Consider the following 21,497-nt stretch of genomic DNA (forward strand, 5'->3'; position numbering starts at 1 on the left):
ATAAAACCTCAAAATATGAATGAAAAATTACCGTAAAAATTCCCAAAATATGACCATAAAAATGACTTTATGTTTCAAATTCTTGGCTAAGTTTTGTGATACATTTTCTTGTAGTGCTCAATTTTTATCAATTAAACAAGTTCTGGGGTGATTTAATTCATTCCCTATGAATTAAATCACCTTAGACGAAAGTGAACGTAAATTTCTGAAAGTTTCTCATAATGAATCATTGTGAGAAAACTGCATTTTTTGTCATTTTCTGTCGATTTGTTGCCAAATCTTAGAATTTGGCCAAAAATGATGAAATGAACGAAAACCCCCGAAATATGATCGGGAATATGAATATGTCCCAAAACCGGAAAATATAACCAATATGAGAAAATATGCTTTGACCTACGTGACCTACTAGTGACCATAAACATTCTCAGAAAGTTTTGCGAATGTAGGTCAATAAATGGAAAAAGTCGTTTTTCATTCATATCCGACGTATGTTCATAATCACCAGATACGGAAATTCAGTACTTTTGTGCAAATAGATTTCCCACCAGAATAATACTAAAAAAACATTTCCTACATAGACATATTTATATATGATTTACTCACTTGGGGTGGATTTTTTTGAACTATGCTGATTTTTCCATACTATTTTTGCATAAATTTTACTAAATACATTTCGTCGACACTCATTTACATACTTAACCAGAGTTGCATAAATTCAAAGGTTTAGTTGTAATCATAATAAACAGTAACCCCTCAGCACATACACTTTTAGAAATACCGTAATGTTATGCAGAATTTTTGTTTTTGCGCAATGCACTTTATTTACGTAATCTGGAAAACTTAAAAGCAGATTTATAAAATATAAATCGCAAAATAGATGCTGCTAAAATATATAAAAAAAAGCATACCACGTGCAGTTTGTTGAACTTGAGAAGACTTTGATACGGGTATTATTTATTATCATATTTATGAAACTTCGTACATACATTCATACAAATAACTTGAATGAAATTACGCAAATAAAGCCATAAAATAAACCCAATGGTACCTTTGATGCGAATATGTATGAAAAGTACCTCACTCGTTCTGCTGGCCTTCCTCTTTCAGATTAACATATTTCTTGGTGTCGTCAATTTTGCGTGCATGCATGGAAATAAAAATGGTCATCTGGACGACTCTTGGGGATTCCCAGCTCAAACAAACAAGCTCTACTCGAACCGGATTTTCCAATCAAAAGTACCCCACTCCACTCATCGGGTTCCGAAGATGTCTATTCTTGCAAAGTGTAATTTTCATTTTTTACACCCTTAGAAATACAGAATGTAGGATTAACAAAGTAACAAGCCGTATAAATACTGCTTTAGGTGTATTGAAAAGTAATACCCCAGTTAAAATAGGTCAATGATTAAATGTTGGTAGTAAATTTTTACCTGTTTGTACATATACATATATCTAATACCAAGCGATGAAGGGTGTATGAAACGGAAAAATTAATACCTTATGACAGATTTCAAAAAGTACACACAAACTACTACCAAACGGTTAAGAAGTTATCGCCAAATCAATTCCAGTACTGCGTATATGTACACACATATGTCACTCTACCAGATTGTTAACAGAGTACATATGTATACGTGGGTGTTTTATTATTAATTTTCAAAAGGTATGTTCCGCACTGTTTCTGACCAAACTTTTGATGAAATAACAAACTTCAAATACTTTTAGGATGCTGTGATTTTTTTCAGTTCTGTTATATCCCAAAGTACGGGGTTAAATATTTTAAAGATTTCGGAAAAAGTGTTGTCAATTGTTGAGGAGATCGTTAACGGGACGGATTTCGAAACTTTAAATATATTAGATTTCGATTTTGACGGTGATATAGATGTATATTCTAATTTACACAGTGACTTGGTGTCCGGAAATGAGGATGATGAAGTTTTTGGTGTCGAGGAACTCGATTCTTCTGACGGCCTTTCGCAGCAAGTATCTCAGGAATGGGAAGAAGAGAGTGTGGACGGTGTTACTTTTACTTATCAAGAAATGGTGAACATTGTTAATTTCTACGAAAAGGCGAAGAAAAATAAATTCGACCAAACCAAGAGAAGGTTTAAAAAAAATCGACATTATAAGACGATCCAAAGAATTAAAAAATATGTTGACAAGACAAGCACTACATTTCCGCTTTTTAAAGAAGTAGAAAAGTTTGTCCTGGAACGTTTTGAAAGTGCACATTGTAATCTGCACTTGTGCTTCGACCACTTTTTTGTTCAACATCACTACCATCCACTCTCTACGATTGAAAATAATTCAGGCCCAGAATCAGAATAGCTACGGTAAGTTTTCCCAAATATTTCTAAAAGCGTATGGGTAGCGAAGAGTTAGCGAGCGCAGGTCGCACGGTCACGGTCTCAAGCACGGTCTTACGCTCGTCACAAATATCGTCACAAGATGACGAAAAGTGAATTTTACACGGAAATTCCTTCAGTTTGTTTAATAAGTCATGTATTGTGGTCATTTTGGTATAGGTGTATTTTGTAAGGCTACCAAAATATAATCTGCACAGCGTCTTAGATTGCAATCCCCATTTGCCAAGACGATATGTTGCATGTATGTATGTATTTCGGGTTAAAGTAGTAGATAATGTAGTACTTTTTTATATTAATTTGTATTGTACATCTGCATTCAAGTGAACTCCCCAAATCATCACAGGTGTAAATACATATAAAAATTGTACCTGATAAAGTATGCACAATGTTCTTCACAAGTATGTACCTTTGATGACACAAATTATACGTCATTTAAGAACTTACACATGCTCAAATCTGTAACCTAAATTAATTTACAGGCTCTAATTTTTAGTTTGTATGTACCAGATTAATACATAAATCATGTAATGTCTATTTGCATTGATTCATACTTTTATACTTCACTCCAGAATTTAAGTTTATTCGAAATTTATTGATTGGGATTTCCATACTATTCATTTAAATATATGTACATAGAAGCACACTCTACGTAATATGGAGATGCATAGGTTAAGTACATTAAATTTGTGACAATATATTAAAGGTGTCTCAGCGCATGCCGTAAGATTTTGACCAAATCATTGTTAATTGATGAAGAATTTGGTTAGTATGAAATTTCCAAAAGACCAATGGTCAAGTTTGGCAGAGATATTTCCATCCGAAGAGGAGAAAACGCACAGTAAGTTTGAGCAGTCTAAAAAATTTGTCAATTTCAAGGCCGATTTTCTCCTGTTTGGGTGTAAATGAATTTATCCGCCAAACCTGCGCGTTGGGAGATCGTGCCTGTAACGATTTGGTAAAACTAGCTATTTTGGACCACACTCTATCTGTAGCAATTTACATATGTACCATCACCCTGATTTACCATTTACATGTACCAATTTCACAGAGTAACTTTGTTTTATTGCTTGCTTCCTAAAAGTGGAAGTGTGCATTTATTAACCCGGTTTAAATTCGTTGGGTAAAATTAATATCACCATTCCTTGCACTATAAGTACATATGCACATATTTGTGTATATCTGCTAATTTTACTCCGACGAAACCCTGTAACTCATTGTTTGCTCTGCACATTTACATAACTAACTAATACAAAACCGTCACGAGGCCTACTCGTTGTCTGTCTGAGTGATGATAGTGCATACTTCTCCTGTACCTTAACCCTGTTATTTCCATTCTCTGCAAAAATTACGTAAGTACATGGTACGTGCACTCTTAGAAAACTGATGTTAAATCATTACCGTCCGACGGTACATATGTATGTATGTGTTGGACTCTAAACGGTAATAAAGATGATTACCGTTTAGCAGTGTTGAATCAGGCAAGAATTTACCAGACTCGACCAATCTACATCCTACCAATCCGGGAGGACGGTTTTACCAAATCAATACCAGTACATGTAACTACCAGATTTTTAACAGTGTACAAACAGGTACGCTGTTAAATGCGACAATCTATGTGCATAAGTATTAGAAAAGTTCTCACAGCGTACAAATCATGAAAATCTACTGGGGATCGTACAGATATTACGTCAACAGAAATAGTTTTGGGTTGCACATCCATCTCGTGTCAAGCTTAACACCAGCAGGATAACTAGTGAAGGGGTGAATGAGTCGCGTAGAAATCCGTGTTTTCTGATGACGTAATATATGAATGGTCCCCTACTCCTAATAAACACGACTTTGTTCATATACACAAAACTTCTTTGGCTAATCTGACAATAGTAATTTGCATGAAGGACAGAGAGCTTCTGTTGTGTCCTTAATTGTATCATGGTTTTTCCTTTCGTGCAAATTAATAATTTCTTAATTTTACGAAGATTTTGTTGTAAAGTGTAAAAAAATAACAAATTTAAAAATGGCTGTGGAAGTGAGAAACGGTTCGAAATCGTACTTCGAGGGGAAATTCATTCTCAGAAATTTCAACATGCACGTCGGCCGGGGAGAAATGTTAGTTATTTACACATTCATGCACATTAATTATGGTGCTTCAGTTAAGAATCGTATTAAATGTCAAGGGCACTTAAGTGTCTCCCAAGTTAATTATTCTCCTTCCGTTAGTTGTGCAAGACTAGTTACAAATATTTCCCACCTGAAAATAAATGCCTATTAAAGGACTATTAAACATATTGTAAAATGTGTGGCCTTCATTTTAACGACGTTTCCATGAATATTTTACGAACGAATTTAGTCGAATTATTTTGTAATTCAAATATTTTGATCCATTTACAGTTATGGACTGCTTGGAGCGAGTGGTTGCGGGTAAGTGAATTTTCTTGAAAATAGTTGCATGCTTACATAATCCCATATTAGAAATCATAATTATAGATTCGTAAATTTATAAAATATTCAACTGCCATAATTTATGATGTACTTTTTCTCTTATGATTTGGAAAATGTATTTTCTAGAAAGACGACTCTCATGTCGTGCATCGTCGGCCTTCGTCACCTGGACAGTGGCGACCTTACCGTCTTCGGTCGATCGAGGAATGGTCACCTCGGTCACTTGTGCGGATACATGCCACAGGTGCGTATGCATTTATATAAACATGTAAATAAGCATACACTCTTACATAAAAGTAATGTTACACTTTGAATTTTGATATTAAGTAAACTATGCTAAATTAAGAGTAACGTTAAACTTGTAAATAGTAAAATTAATTCGAAATTTAGTATAGAATTGAGAGTTCATGTAGGTTTCAAAAAGTTAATGTCATTTTTAAGTGTGTATGGCTAATTATTTGTAAACACGTAACACTATTGCATTTTAAGGCATCATAACTTTAGAGATTTCACACAATTAAAGTAAATAATGTACCAAATTCCGTAGGTAAATTGGATTCCAATCTACACATTAGAAATTCCCACCTATTAAAAGTTTTTTTAATTGTTTTGTTAATTAGCTTGAATAATTAAATAGGCAGTTTATCTATACGGTTAAATACATTGAGGAAAATTCTCACCCTATTTTTTCAGGATATTTCTCTCCTCAGCGTGCTCACGATTGGGGAAGTGCTGCACCATTTTGGTTTGATTTATGGCATGTCAGAGGTCGCGATAGAAAATAAAGTCAATTTCCTCACCAACTTTCTTGATTTGCCGGATACTTCGAGACAAATTCAGTATTTGAGGTGAAAAAAATATTTTAGCCATTATTTGTGCGGGAAATTTCAAAGCTGCGAAATTTAAATTAATTTGCAGCGGGGGTCAAAAACGGCGGGTATCTTTGGCCGCTTGTATGATTCACAATCCCAACCTGCTTGTCCTTGATGGTAATAATTTGAGCCTCATTGAGATAATTGAGATTAGGATGATGAAAATTATTGTCTCATTTCTAGAGCCCACCGTAGGCCTGGACCCATTATTAAGACAAAGGTATGCATTATGAACATTATAAAATTCTTTCAAAATTTAAAGAAATTAGATTATTGACACATAATTCCATCTTGATTATATTCTCCAAACTTGACACCGTTTTCGCCAATGGAAATCTTGTGCTAAATATGGCGTTGAATGCATGATTTTATTCTTCTAATGGGATATTTTTGACGAATTGTTTTCAACAAAAGGGTTATACTTAAAATTCTAATTCGGAAAAAATAAGTTGGAACTATCAACGAAATAGGGGATGCATTAAATTTAATACTCTTTGGAACCATTATATTTTAACAATATGGTTTTCCCCAAACTTAGGAATGACACAGCCTTTATATTTTTAATTTGTATGGATGTGCTTGTAATTAAACCAACTTAACGTTTTGTAATTACAGAATATGGCAACATTTATTCGAAATATCCCGCAGTGGAACGACCATCATACTATCCACACATTACGTTGAAGAGTCTAAACGCTGCGATAAGGTGGGTCAACTTCAATTAAATATAACATGGTTGTCATTCAATGAACTATGCTTATCGAACAGGTTGGTTTCATGCGGGGCGGGAAACTATTAGCGGAGGATGCCCCCGCCGCCCTGCTTTCCCGGTACGACGCACCCACCTTAGAAGACGTCTCCCTCCACTTGGCCCGCTTGGATGACGAAAACCCCCAAACCTACGCCCCACCCGACATTGTGAACACGAAATGGCTCGATTTTACGCTAGGTGACGAAGAATCTGGCGTCGTGAGGGCGAAAGTGTATCGTAAACTGTCCATCAGTCTGCACGACAACGTGGTCCATTCTCCCGTCAATGTGGAAACGGATCATGCCTCCATCATTTACGCGTTAGCCTTAAAGGCGTGGCGAAGGAGAAAGAGAGACTGGAGGTGGGTGATTTTTAAAGCGACAAATTTAAGTATTTTTATACCCTGCGACAAATATCGAGAAATTTAATACGCCTCTTATTTAACTGAAAGCTGCCACTTATTTTAGCCTAATTCAAATTTGACTTGCTATTCTTGGGGGTGCTTATAATTTTCAAATTGCTCATATATTTAAATATTTAAATAGCTCGCATGCAATTAATGTCAAATATTTAGTTACTAACGTTTTAAAAGTCTTCAAAAGTCTTAAAAGTTTTAAAAGTTAGCAAGCCGAGCAAATTGTGATGTCGGTTGATTTTTTATCAAAACACAAAATCCGAAATCTAGTAACCGCAGCCAAGTATTGGTTGCTTGGGCTTAAAGTTATTACCGTTTAGTAATAAGATTATGCCGGCTGTAAAAGTTTTCCACAGATAAGGTAAAACTTTTATGTCGGGTTATTCCTAAATATACATATTTATGGTGAACATTACTTATCAATGCCACTTTGGTAAGGTCATATATGAATACGGTTTGATATCAATTTAATACTGGATTTATAAGAGTGAGTGTGATTTATAAATCGTTTTTCAGATTCCTATTTTCCGAGATTATCCTGCCAATCATAATTTTGTTCGTGTTACAAAATGTGGTGGGTTTGGAGCCCAGAGACATTCCAGTCTCGCTAGTCACTGGGAATCCTAATGTCACGAATAATGCGGAACTAATCGAATTTTGTGGACAAAGGGATCGTCCAATTACTTACACTAAATGCTTCGAAAATATGGGAATTTGTGATTTTATCAGAACCTTTGAACCACACGAGTTTGATTGGGTAAGAAATCTGTTTATATTGCGAAATATTTAGCATTATAATATTGATATTTTTTTCGAAATTATTTGATATTTCTAAAAGTAGTAAAAGCTTGTTAAATTTTGGACCACTTGTTTACTTAGTAAATTTCTAACTTTAATCATAGCAAAGTGTGAATGTTTCTACTTTTTCATTTGAAATCGATGTGATTGTTCCAAAATTCCAAATTTTGGTAAAATGACGGGCATTGAATAATTTTTACAAGTATTTCTATAACACTGGAAGGCTAAAGTTTATTTTTATCTTTTATATAAGTATTACGTTTCACTAACTTAATTCGACAGGTCACCACAAATTCGTTCGAAAGTGGGTTGCAAGACATCTATGACGGAAATACCTTTGCCGTTCTGGCTTTTCCACCCAACTACGCGTTTCACATGAAGAACAGGATAATCGAGAGAAATTTTGTGGATAACGAGACCATTTCAGGAACCACGATTTCCATCAGGATGGACGAGTCAAGTATGTGAATAAGTAATTTTCGTATTGCATTTCAAAATTGTTGGGTCATAAACTATTTTTTATAAATTTAGATGTGATCAAAACGTCGTGGATGAAACAAATCATTGCGACGAAATATGCCAAATATCTTAACAAAATCGGGGCCGCGTGTGGCGGAGATTATAACAGCGACATAGTTAAACCTGCAATTGGAGTGAGTGCAATTAACGACATATTGAGATTAATATCTGACCCAGACACGTGCTAACAAAGATAACTTTCTTAGTTGAAAATTGGGGTATTCACATCACTAAGAATTTAAGAATTTAAATGGATATACATACATATATGTAGGACTGCCAATGAGTTCGAGTCAACTCATTTGACTCATTGAGTTAGTGAGTTGAGTTGAGTTTGAGTCGAGAGTCTAGCTCGACTCACTTGGAAATGAGTGAGTTGAAAAATATTGAGTTTGAGTTGAGTTGCGGAAAATGAGTTCGAGTTGACTCATGAGTAAACTCACTAAGGATTTTTTACTTTGTCCATTTCGAGATTTTCACCTTGGTGAAAGCAAGCTGATAAATTTCTAATCAGCGATTTGGGATACAATTATTCACATTTTTCGATTTTTCCACTTTCAAATCCTCATGAATGTAATGTGAAGCACTTTCTCTTCAGATATCTCAAGCTTGAATTTGCTGGGCTGGACGAAGTAAAAAATGGACAAAGGTGCAATTGTGAAAGATTTTTTGAACGAGAAATTACAATGTTAAATGCACATATTTACTAAACTGTCCTCCCTATACACGTCGTCATGACGTACCGATTTGTTGACTAGCCTATGGAAATTATCACAACAATTTTATATTTCTAGATTCTAATCTTCCATATGTACAAAATCATGAAAATTGTAATTGGTAGCTACCGATATCGTTCTCAAGGGAAAATTTATTCAAAGATCAACAGTTTAACGAGATTTTTAACCATTTTTGAACGTCTTTATGTAAATAAATATTTTACTCTAAAAAAGGTGAGTCGACTCATATGATATGAGTTGAGTTTGAGTCGTTAATATTTGAGCTGAGTCGAGTTTGAGTTGAGATTAATTTGAGTCGAGTTGAGTTAGAGTCGGTGATGTTTCTTAATGAGTTGAGTTGAGTTAACCCTCAACTCAGCTCAACTCAACTCATTGGCCGTCCTACATATATGAACTGAAAATAAGAAATGAAAATTAACTTAATAGAGAGTTTGCGAAAAATTAGTTACGAGGAAAATTAATGCTTTGAATAATTCATAAAAAACGGAAAATATAGTAAAAGTTTTCGCTAACAGTATTTTGAGAAACGATTTGTACAACGTGAATACCCCCATTTTAGGACTAATCCTAAGAGTCTTTTGTACATATATGAACATTTTTTGCTAGTACACCGCCATCTATGGGGGACTTGGGATTGAAAGCATTATAATATTCTCTCAGCCAGCTATGTTGATTACGTAAGTATATTTTTGCAGTTTGCAAAAAATTACCGACAAATTATGAAAAATAACTTTTTTGCAGTACGATGGTCTTCTTGTCCCAAATTTCGGGGCTGGAGTGGATTCTGGATCGGATGGAAGGGTTGGAAGATCGTGATTATGCGGCCGGGGTGACGTTGCGACACCGGATTTGCGCCTCCATGATGACCGACTCGATCAAAATTGTCGTCCAATTGACCGTTTTCATCGGCTTGTTGACCACCGTGTATGGGATGGAGGTTCATGGGGCGTGGGTATTAGCATTAGGGATCGTCTTCATGGCAGCATTTGAAGGAGTTGCGATTGGTGAGGGACTTATTTTTTTTTACATTTATCATGAATGCAAATTTTTGCATGACTCGGGTGCAATTTTTAAGTAAGCTTTACGTAAAAGTGCAGTAGCATGTTGCGTAATTTACAGAATAAAAAATGCTTCTGATTTGTTGTTGACTCTTAAAAAGAATATCACACTTTAAGTGTAACACCTTTGAAAAGCAGCTTTTTCCCCGATATTTTTGGGTACAGGAAAAATTTCACATTATAGTGGTTCCATACGAACATTTTGCTATGCACTGATTTTTTCGAAATTGTAAAATCTTTCAAATCACCGATTGATTGAGATATTCACAGTAAGAAATGATTCCCAAATATCCATTTACAAAATATTCAAAATCGCACCAGACTTTCCTATCAAAAAGTAAATACTTTTTTGAACAAAACTGACATGTATGTTTTATGAATTATTTTTTTACAGGGTGGATGATTGGAACGTTACGAGATTCAGCGCTGGAGGCAATTGTTATCATTATGTTTGTCTCCATTTTTCAAGCTGCAGCGACAGGTAGTAATTTTAACAAATGTACTATTAAAAATAAGTAATGTCAACAATTTGAAAAGCAAATGCACTCTGAATTCATGAAATATAGCTCGATTTAGTACAGTTTAGTGAAGTGCATTTAAAAACTTTTCAAAAGGGTTACATTATTTTTAAGAGTGTGCATGTGCCTCATATTTATTCCCCTTGTTTGAACAAAAAGAGTGAAAATTTTGCATCTTGTAATTTCTAGGGGTATTCTTCTCCTTAGAAGTTACATTGGACTATTATCGCAATTATTTTTGCAACTGGTTGCCATCCACGTATCCGAACGAGGCTTTCAGATCGATAGTTTCGCGAGGGTGGGGCCTGGAAAACCCACACGTGACGAAGGGATTTATCGCCGCGGCTGGTTGGACTTTGCTTTCCATTGTCGTCGTAGTTTTAGTTGAACGAAGAAAACGGAAATAAATAAATTATTCAAAATAATTGTAACAATGGAGGATTTACTTATTTGAGCATTTTCATTAATTCATATTCCGAGGAATTTCCAAGAATATTTATTTCCTTCCAATAGCAAATACGTATATGAAAAATATTTTCGTAATTAACCTTTTTCGTACTAATAATTTGTTAATCAAATTTCGATCAAGTACGATGTTGCCTTCATAATTACATGCACCTGATAGAAGCCAATTAAAATTTCTACAAGTTTCCAAGTTTAGAGTTTTTTTTACGAAAAATCCACTTTTTAACATTGATAGGTATAGAGAAAATTCCAAAATTTTAGAAGGAAAATATGGAAAATAATTAACTTTTTAGAATCGCGTCTTCCATAAAATTCTCAAGAAATATTCATATCTTTTTAGAAACTTTGTTGTCGGTAATTTATGCTGGAAATATAGATATTGGTGTATTTCGCTCTCCGCGGAAAATAAAATACTACACAAATACATACATATACTTGGTCGTTAACAGGTTAAAATCTTTCTCGTAGCTCTGCATTGCTGCTATATTTTTATTCCTCTTGACAAACCTTCTGCACAAGTTAAAAGTGCAGTTTCAACTGTGGAAAATATCCAGCATGAAATCTCACACTGGAAAATGGAACAAAAAACAGACAGCCAGTTTCTTGAACTGGGAAAGACTTTGATTTGATACGGATATTATTCTCATAGTCACTTGACTTAATATATGCATTCGCACATAGCAATTAATTCAATGAAATTACTCAAACAAGGCAATAAAACAAAATCCAGTTGCGAATAGATGTACCTGAATCCCTTTGTGTTTTTTTCAGATTTACATATTTGTTTCTTCGTTTCATAAATTTTGCGTGCATGCATGCACGTAAATAAACATGGTCACATCGACTCTTTGGGGATTCCCAGATAAAACAAGTCTGAACCAAGGGGAAATTCCAATCTAAACACGGCTCATCGGGTTCATTTTTATTTTTGTAGGGTATAATTTTCGATTTTTACATTCTTAAAAATCTATGTTAGTATTAATTTTTTCTTCGTATTTTTAGTATCGTAAATAGTTTGTGAAGAGAAAAAGGGGGCCAAGCTTCGTAAAAATCTGACTTATTTTGCGATGCGAAGAATAATGAACGCTAAATTGTAGCCATTGGTGTCGGAAGCCGGGGGAAACGGGGGCATTATCCCTCTAGAAATGGAGGAAAAGCATATCTTGCCCATGTTAATAAGTCATTCTTCCTCATCCTATCCCACAATGCTTATGTATGCTCCCTACAACATGACGATGTTTGCATGCCACAAGCATAAAACGGGGTTGACAAATTTTACTCTTTCCAAACTTATTGCATTTTTTCTTCTCTTTGGATGCAAATATCTCTTTCAATTTTTTGGGGATTTTGCAAATTTCATATTAAACAAGTTTGTGATCAATTGTCACTCATTTATCCCAAAATCGGAGAGCATTTACTGGGAGATGTCCCTTGTGAGTGATAATAGTGCATGCTTATCTTGAATCTTTCCATGTTATTTCTTGAATCTTTCCATGTAATGTTTCCTTGTATTTCTGTGTAAAGATCACATGCATGCAGCATAAGTATTTACGTTTTTATACACGGACGGAATGGGACAATCTATCATTCTCTGTATGCATCTCCACGTCTAGACAAGTTCTCACAGCGTACGTAAGAATTATGGGGGACCGTGCAGACAATACGTCACCAAAAAGGTGGCTATTTCATCGCATATCTTATTATTGTTAAGCTTAACATGAGTAGGATAAGGAAGGAGTAGGGTAAAAAAAATTATTATTTTCACGACGTAATGTTTGAATGTTCCCTAATCGACTTTGTTCAATCGATGCATATACACCCAAAACTACTTCGCCCATGCTGGTAATAGTAGTTTGCTTTTGTACGAAACAGGGCTGGTTTTGGTGCTTAAGTTTATTACTTTTGATTGTACGGAAATATGTGGTGATAATTTTAAGAAAGATTTGGTTTACAAGTGTAACATAAGTTTAAGATAATTGACTATTTTAAAAATGGCGGTGGAAGTTAGGAACGGTTCGAAATCGTACTCCGGGGGTAAATTTATTCTCAGAAATTTCAACATGAAGGTCGGCCGAGGAGAAATGTTAGTAATTTATGTATTAATTATGCCATTCAATTACATGGGTTCCAAAAAAATTGGCGTTGTGATGTGTGTTTTTATGCTCATTGTAAATATTTGTATGCATGCGTGCTGCCTATGTAAAAGCCTATAAAATGCATAAAATTGCATGAAATATAGAAAAAAGTGCATGAAAATGGATGAAAGCGATTTATCCAGGGAATTTCATATGTTCAAGAAATTTAATACTTTTCTAACCTTTCAAGTCAGGGTAAGATTCGTAAAAAGTACAAGAATATATTTTTATGAATTTTTTCGAAATTTTGTTACGTATCCAGATATGTATTATTAAACGTGAAACAACATTTTTATGCACTACATAATTTCCTGCAGGTGTTTTAACAACAGGAAAACTGTTTTCATATCATTTCCATGATAATCTGCATGTCTACTTGGATTATTTATGTATGTCTACTTGCTTCATTTACAGTTATGGACTCCTTGGAGCGAGTGGGTGCGGGTGAGTAGAATTTCACATAAGGAACTCATCGTAAATTTATGAATTTGAATTTTTTTTTACATAAATGTACAGGGTGTTTTAAATGTCTCGCTACAATGGAAAAAATTTTTCAAAGGGAAAAATTCGTAAATTTCCATTAGTTACTGAAATTTTGTCTCTGAAATTCAACATTTTAAGAATTTTGTTATCAATGTTCCATCAGTTTTGATAATAACTAATAAAAATCCCAATTCCAAATCTTGTAACAAGTGGAGATTTAAGGGCTTTTTGAAAAATTTTCCATTGTAGCCGCCCTGTACGTGTATGTATGTATGTATGAATCGAAATCTGGAATTGATAAACTTTCGGAATGCATACTAGTCTAATTGTTTTAGAAAGACGACTCTCATGTCGTGCATCGTCGGCCTTCGTCACCTGGACGGTGGTGACCTGATGGTGTTCGGTCGATCCAGGAATGGTCACCTAGGTCACTTGTGTGGATACATGTCACAGGTGCGTACAAATATTTGCAAGCATGTAATTAAATATTTGCAAAATTCAAACAAGCGATGAAACCGATGGAACCATACTTCGCCCCATGTAATTAGCATCCGGTGACAAATGAAAAAAGTGATAATCCTTTCATGTATCGTTATTCATCTAAAATGACGGAATCGGTCAGTAATTTTGTTTGAAATGACAGGGATTTCATTCTCATTTACTACTATTATCAGTCAAATGAATGAAATTGAACAGGTACATATATTTGCAACTTTGCAAAATTCACACACCTGGTTATGTATGTTAAGGTACTACATACGAATTTATGTAATTTATGCGAAATTATTGTGTATCAAGTTATTATGTAGCTCGAGAGAGGGAAAGAGACTAAATAAATTAAATATATTTATTGATAGATGGATTTTATATTATAAGTAAAAAGTTCCCAGGAAACAAAACAATTTTATGTATGTACAAGTAGGAAAAGTAGCATTTATTTCATTAAAATTAGATACTATACGAGTTGCGTCAAGACATTATTCATTTATTTAGTTATTTCCTACTCTAAATACTTATGTAAATATAACGTTAAATTAAATTTCGTAACGCTATAAACTTAACGAGTTAATTAATGCTTATAATGTGTTTACATGGGAAGGGAAATTACACTTTAAGAAACCGGTAACTAAGTTATTACCAGGTGGAGTATCTATGTGACTCTACCGCCTAGTAATTAATTTATTATTGTGTGGTAGACATTTTGTTACCAAACTAGTAATAACCCCGGTCACGAAATTTGAAAATATTACCGGTTGGTAACTAATTTTCTACCACTCAATAATAAATTAATTACCATGCGGTAGAGTCACATATGTAAAACGGAGTTTAATCAGGGCCGATGGGTTTTAAAAGTTATGAAAGGTTTTTCATATAAATATGAATGTTTCATAAATTTATGAAACTGCACCAACAATGCGAATGGTGCGAAGTGTAACCCTCCGATTTGGTTGAAATTTTTAAATTACGTGGTCCATCTTGTCAATACAACCAACGTTTCTTGAGGCAGTTTGTGCGATGGTCAGAATTTGCCAAAATATTTGAGGTCAAATTTGAAAAACGGGCGATTTTGTTTTCAGCCAGAAAAAGGAAACTTACCTTCTAATCTCTTCCCGCACTACAAATCGCATATTTTTAAACTTTGCCCTCAAATATTTTATCAAATTCTGACCATCGCACAAAGTGCCTCAAGAAACGTTGGTTGTATTGACAAGATGGACCACGTAATTTAAAAATTTCAACCAAATCGGAGGGTTACACTTCGCACCATCGCTTTGTTCGTACCTTACATAATCACATCACAGAGAAGTTTGAAGTCTGACATAAATTTGAATTATTGCAGGATATTTCACTCCTCAATGTTCTCACGATTGGGGAAGTGCTGCATCATTTTGGCCTGATTTATGGCATGGCGGATGTCGCGATACAAAATAAGGTCAAATTCCTCACCAACTTTCTTGACTTGCCGGACACATCGAGACAAATTCAGCATTTGAGGTAGAAAAAAACGCTTATCGATCGAGAAATTTAAAGACAACATTTCAGCGGGGGTCAGAAACGGCGGGTATCGTTGGGCGTCGTTATGATCCACAATCCGAACCTGCTTGTCCTCGACGGTAATAATTTGAGCCAACTTATAAGTAATTAAGATTAAGATGATGTATTTAATATACTGATGTCCCTATTAGAGCCTACCGTAGGGCTGGATCCCTTATTAAGGCAAAGGTAAGGACGTAAGCATAAAAAATTTTATGAAACAAGAAAATTTTACAACAAATTTGCAAAAACTTTCCGAAATATGAGCTGCTCGTAACTATGTGAGTTAACCTACAGGTTTTTGTTCATAATTGCAGAATATGGCAACACCTATTCGAAATATCCCGCAGCGGGACAACCATTATAATATCGACACATTACGTGGAAGAGTCTAAACGCTGCGATAAGGTGGGTTTATGGAAATAATTAATTTTCAAACAGGTTGGTTTCATGCGGGGCGGGAAACTTTTAGCCGAGGATGCCCCCGCCTCCCTACTTTCCCGGTATAACTCACCCACTTTGGAAGATGTCTCCCTCCACTTGGCTCGTCTGGACGACGAAAACCCCCAAAACTACGCCCCACCTGACATTGTAAGCACGAAGTGGCTCCATTTCACGCTAGGTGACGAAGAATCTGGCGTCGTGAAGGCGAAATTGTATCGTAAATTGTCCATAAGCCTGCATGATAATGTGATGGTTAACTCGCCTGTCAATGTGGAACCGAACCACGCCTCCATCATTTATGCGCTTGCGCTGAAAGCATGGCGGAGGCGGAAGAGAGACTGGAGGTGAGTTCCTATTTTTTAGGAGGGAAATTTGGATAGTATTGTAATGTATTAACTGTTGAAAATCAGGTGGTATTTAATGCACCTCATATTTAGCTGAAAGGTTCCTATTATTTTAGTTAAATTCGAATTTGAGTTAGGACCGATTTGAAAAACTTTACAATTTAAAATGGTCATGAATATGGTCATGAAGTAAATAAGACGCAATTAATGATAAATATCTGCACTCAATGTACTTTTTTAAACTTGGGTGACTAATTTTTTTAGTTTTCACTCGTAGAAATGTTGGTAACCTTTTGAAAAGTAAATATTTAAAAAATACTAAAAGTATTTTGAAAAGTAAAAGAATCTTAACATTATTCTTAAGAGTGTGCACATTTTTAATGAATGCACGCCTATAATTTTTTCAGATTCCTATTTTCCGAGCTTATCCTGCCAATAATTCTCTTATTCGTGTTTCAAAACGTGATCGGCCGGGAGCCCAGAGACATTCCAGTCTCGTTAGTCACGGGGAATCCGAACGTCACAAATAACGCGGAGCTGCTAGAATTTTGTGGACAAAGGGTTACTCCGAAATGTTTTGAAAATTTGGGAATTTGCGATTTTATCAGAACCTTTGAACCACACGAGTTTGATTGGGTAAGGAATCTTTGATTTATTTTAATTTGAAATTTTTACAAATGTTTAGCAATGTTGGTACTTCCAAATTTGTAACTCGGCCACTTTATATAAAAATTTTGTCCGTTTGTCCGTCAGTAGGATGGTCGGGGCAAAATGAGATTTTTATCGTCAATACTTAGAATAGCCGTGAGTGACTGTGTTTGTCTGTCCAATTCGAACGTGTGCGCTTGAACTTTGTTTGTGGATGGGGAAAAAGGAGACCCAATTCCATGTTATTGTAAATTTAAAAAAAAACATAAGAGCCCTACCTTGACTATCAATGATTGGGGCATTATGAGATTTTCGATTTTTGCATACTGCTGTTACGCAATATATCAAATCATTTCAATACTAAGAATTGGGTAGCGGTGTGTGTGTGGTACCATTTGAACTTGGCGCTGCGATATCACAGTATGCCAAACGGGCTTCACTAACCCCAGACCCGTCTAGACGGGTTAATAAACTTGTGGAAATTAAATCTGAATATATCTCCAGTGAAATTAAGAGTTCCCTCCTGTCTTGAGTCCACGGGATTGAGGCGAAGTGAGACTGAAGCTACTTCCTTATGTGCGTTTCATACGTTTTTTTTCTTTTCGCTTAATTCCACAGGTCACTGCAAATTCGTTCGAAAGCGGGTTACAAGACATCCACGATGGAAACACCTTTGCCGTTCTGTCTTTTCCACCGAACTACGCGTTTCACATGAGGAACAGAATACTCGAAAGAAATTTTGCGGGCAACGAGACCATTTCAGGAACCACGATTTCTATCCGGATGGATGAGTCAAGTTAGTTGTTTTTCATAAATTGTATGACATAAAATAGTAGAGACAAAAACTGAGTTTTTTAAAATTTAGATTTCATAAAAACATCCTGGATGAAGCATCTTATTGCGACGAAATATCTCCGATATCTGGGCCAGATCGGGACCGCGTGTGGTGGAGATGACGAGAATGACATGATTAAACCTCCAGTCAAGGTGAATTAAATTTATATAACTCCTTTAATGCAAAATTTGCATTAATATTCATGACAAACAGGGACGCGTTGACATACCCACAGCCCCAGGGAGGATCCCAACCTATTACCTGGCGTCGTGGGTATGTCAACAACTTACATGTCAGGTTAGGCTGAATCTTCTTATTTCCTTATCATATAAAGCCATTTCTTTCAGTTTTTAGTGAATGAATGGAATACGAAATTATATCTCTAAGTTTTCGGCATATTTTAAATCATGGCCTAATTATAGCTGCATTTGTATGATGATTATTCCGTTTTTTTTAGAATAGTTGTGTTTGGAATTCTCATTGTACGATCTAATCTTAAATATATGTAATAAAGGGTTGAAATTCCCTAAATTTATTTGAATCGAAAAAAAAATCATGACAAACCAAAGTTTGCATACAATATTTGGCTACTTACTATTAGTATTACATATTATTTAATAAAGTTGTGTAGTAAATTACTACTTAAAAATTAATTACCACTAGTAATTAATTACAAGAAAAGTCGAGAAAGTATGTATGCAAAGTCTAGTAATTGGCAATTACCCGACTGATTTATGAAATCAGTAAATGAGTAATTAATTAGACCTTCTCTCTTGGCGGAATTATCTACATTATAGAAATAGATAATGAGTAATTAACTATAATAAATACTCATGAGATTATGAAACACTGATTCAATAAATTTTATAAATAGTATACCGCCATCTATGGAGGAGTTGGGATTGAGAGTATCATAAAATTCTCGCAACCCGCGCTCCTAATTTAGTAAGTGTTTTTTGAAAATTTTTCCAAAAACTGATACACACGCTTAAAAATTATGTTACCCAATTGAAAAATTAATCAAGTCTAAATTCAATATTATGTAAACTACAATAAATCCAGCATAAATCTAACTTGATCAAGAGCCAACTTTACTCTGGATTAATTAATAGTATAATTTCCATAATATAAAGGGTGTCGATTGAATTCGTCCCGACAATAAGTTTACGGACTGAAACAAACTTTAAAGCACAATGATATTGTTTCCTAGAATTTTGACCATGAGTTTAAGATAAGTTCTTATCATGAGGATCATAAAATTCGACAGAAGAATCCAAGTTTTCATGGCTTTTAAGCTACAAGTTTTCAAATTTTTACGAAAAATCAGGACGAATTAAATCAACACACTTTAGACTTTATGTAGATTTTACTCTTACTTTAAGAAAATGACTGAGTGCGAATGAAAATCTTCAGTCAGAAATTGGGATGACTGAATTTTGAATGAAAAAAGTTTGTTTGAACAGGTATCAACAAAGATTTAAAAATATATTTTTTCACAGCATAATGATCTTCTTATCACAAATATCCGGACTGGAGTGGATTCTGGACCGTATGGAAGGTTTAGAAGATCGCGACTATGCGGCCGGGGTGACGCTACGACACCGCATCTGCGCCTCCGTTGTGACCGACTCGATCAAGATTGTCCTTCAGATGACCGTTTTCATCGCTTTGTTGACCATCGTGTACGAAATGGAGGTCCATGGGGCGTGGCCACTCGCGTTGGGAATCGTCTTCATGGCGGCATTTGAAGGAGTTGCGATTGGTGAGGGTAAAAATTTGAAAATTTTATATGCGCCATGCATATGAATTTGTGCTCCGCACATACCTGTTCAAAAATTTAATTTCCATTCAAAAGTTAGTCATTCCGATTTCTAACGAAAGGTTTTCATTCACGGGTAGCCATTTTAGTTTAGATTCATTTCCTCTCACTTCATTTTATTCGACGTCCCCCCATGTATAAGCACGGGGTGAAAAATGAAGGGAGTGAAAAATCCTTCATTCATAGTCATTCATCTGAAATGACGAATTCTTTCATTCATTTTGATTCTAATGACAGAAAATTCATTTACATTCAATATAAATATTATAATTAGTCAAATGAATGAAAGTGACCAGGTATGATGAAATACTTTATGAATTATTTTTTTACAGGGTGGATGATTGGAACGTTGCGAGATTCAGTAATGGAAGCAATTGTTATCATAATGTTTATCTGCGTTTTTCAAGCTGCAGCGACAGGTACGTCATCTTCAGTAATTTTCATACGTAATTAACTTCTCATGTTATCACAAAATCCACAATTTATGTATTTGCACAAAAATGTATGAATTTGATATTCATATGTATGTAAAATACCCATTATCATACTCAATTGACGGCTTTTAGAATTTATTTTGAACTTCAGAGGACGATAAATTTGGAGTAGTTGGTTAATAGAATAGCGATAAGTTTAAATATATATTTAAATTTTGATAAGTTCCACTTTTTCTGAAGGGTACTTAAGCTTGAGATCTCTTCCTTTCTAAAAGTGTCAAAATCTTGAGGGTATACATATTTTACAAAATTGGCAACTCCTTACAAATTTGTCGGACAGAACTTTAGAATGAATTCTTAGAGGCGAGAAAGACTTTAAAATGTGCTGATTTAGAAAGTTGTCGTGATAAGCCTGGTACTTGGGACGGATTTTTCAGTGAAAAAGTTGAGAAAAAGAGGAAGAAATAAACTTAAGTAACATTTTGCAGTTGATTTGTAGAAACACTCCAATTTGGTTCAGTTTGTCGTGAATTTCAAGTAATTCTAGTGAAAAAGTAATTTAACACAGAGCAAACGAAAATGTCCTTCCGCGTGAAAAATCCGACCTGAGTATTGGGCTAAGTTTGAAGGAAGAGTGAAAATCTGAGAAATGCTGCCTCTTGTATTTTTTCAGGAGTATTCTTCTCTTTAGAAGTTATAGTGGACTATTATCGCAACTATTTTTGCAACTGGTTGCCCTCCACGTATCCGAACGAGGCTTTCAGATCGATAGTTTCGCGAGGATGGGGCCTTGACAACCTTCACGTGACGAAGGGATTCATCGCCGCGGCTGGTTGGACTTTGTTCTCTATTTTTGTCGTAGTTTTAGTTGAACGAAGAAAACGGAAATAAATAAATTATTCGAATTTTATTCAACAATGTAATGTGTGAATTACTTGGGTTTGGGCCATGGTTTTAAAAAAGTGCCAAAATATTCGCAAAGTTGCTAGATACCGTAAAAACTCAAATAGTAGCCGTTGCTCGAATAGTAGCCTTGCCCAATTAGTAGCCTTATTCAAATAGACGCGTCTCTATTTCCATACAGCCACACTTCTTGCCAGTTCATTAAGATAATTAAATCAATTAAATTAATTTATAGTTCTATATAATCGCAGTTCAATGTGGCAAATTCTGACCATCGTACAAACTGCGCTAAGAAACGTTGCTTGTATTGACGTGGACCACGTAGTTTCAAAATTTCAACCAAATCGGAGGGTCACACTCAGAGTGTGCAAGGGCAAAAAGGCATGCCGTGCCTAAAATGCCTTTTTGCCTATTAGGCACGTGAATTTCGGCCATGCCCGATTACCCGAAATGCCTTTTTGCCTTTTTGGTAAAATCGGG

General features: G+C 35.1%; 2 protein-coding genes across 6 annotated transcripts; both read left to right on the forward strand.

Annotated features, from left to right (window-relative positions):
• The first annotated feature begins 1,027 nt into the window (after positions 1 to 1,027).
• On the forward strand, positions 1,028 to 10,899 carry LOC110854971 (ABC transporter G family member 23). Of its 3 annotated transcripts, none has more exons than XM_035855686.1 (16): positions 1,028 to 1,663; positions 1,746 to 2,333; positions 4,755 to 4,784; positions 4,932 to 5,049; positions 5,499 to 5,653; positions 5,724 to 5,794; positions 5,861 to 5,897; positions 6,293 to 6,383; positions 6,446 to 6,789; positions 7,360 to 7,600; positions 7,924 to 8,101; positions 8,173 to 8,294; positions 9,504 to 9,574; positions 9,639 to 9,901; positions 10,350 to 10,436; positions 10,663 to 10,899. In XM_035855686.1, exons 4-16 carry the CDS (start codon positions 4,945 to 4,947, stop codon positions 10,878 to 10,880), a joined length of 1,983 nt encoding a protein of 660 aa, XP_035711579.1. In that variant the 5' UTR covers positions 1,028 to 1,663; positions 1,746 to 2,333; positions 4,755 to 4,784; positions 4,932 to 4,944; the 3' UTR covers positions 10,881 to 10,899. The 3 variants fall into 3 exon arrangements, with proteins under 3 accessions (XP_035711579.1, XP_035711580.1, XP_021959090.1); XM_035855687.1 differs by having other exon boundaries at positions 1,905 to 2,333; XM_022103398.2 differs by lacking the exons at positions 1,028 to 1,663; positions 1,746 to 2,333 and adding an exon at positions 4,151 to 4,472.
• Positions 10,900 to 12,775: 1,876 nt separating this feature from the next.
• On the forward strand, positions 12,776 to 21,024 carry LOC110854837. 3 transcript variants are annotated; one of them, XM_035855757.1, is made up of 14 exons: positions 12,776 to 13,021; positions 13,488 to 13,517; positions 13,892 to 14,009; positions 15,397 to 15,670; positions 15,743 to 15,779; positions 15,908 to 16,378; positions 16,786 to 17,014; positions 17,645 to 17,822; positions 17,892 to 18,013; positions 18,075 to 18,158; positions 18,736 to 18,806; positions 19,361 to 19,623; positions 20,013 to 20,099; positions 20,788 to 21,024. In XM_035855757.1, the coding sequence occupies exons 6-14, from the start codon at positions 16,041 to 16,043 to the stop codon at positions 21,003 to 21,005; spliced, it is 1,590 nt and encodes a 529-aa protein (XP_035711650.1). In that variant the 5' UTR covers positions 12,776 to 13,021; positions 13,488 to 13,517; positions 13,892 to 14,009; positions 15,397 to 15,670; positions 15,743 to 15,779; positions 15,908 to 16,040; the 3' UTR covers positions 21,006 to 21,024. The 3 variants fall into 3 exon arrangements, with proteins under 3 accessions (XP_035711650.1, XP_035711651.1, XP_021959197.2); XM_035855758.1 differs by having other exon boundaries at positions 13,896 to 14,009; XM_022103505.2 differs by lacking the exon at positions 18,075 to 18,158.
• Positions 21,025 to 21,497: the final 473 nt, after the last annotated feature.

This window comes from Folsomia candida, unplaced genomic scaffold, assembly GCF_002217175.1.
Source record: "Folsomia candida strain VU population unplaced genomic scaffold, ASM221717v1 Fcan01_Sc011, whole genome shotgun sequence".
Lineage (NCBI taxonomy): Eukaryota > Metazoa > Arthropoda > Collembola > Entomobryomorpha > Isotomidae > Folsomia > Folsomia candida.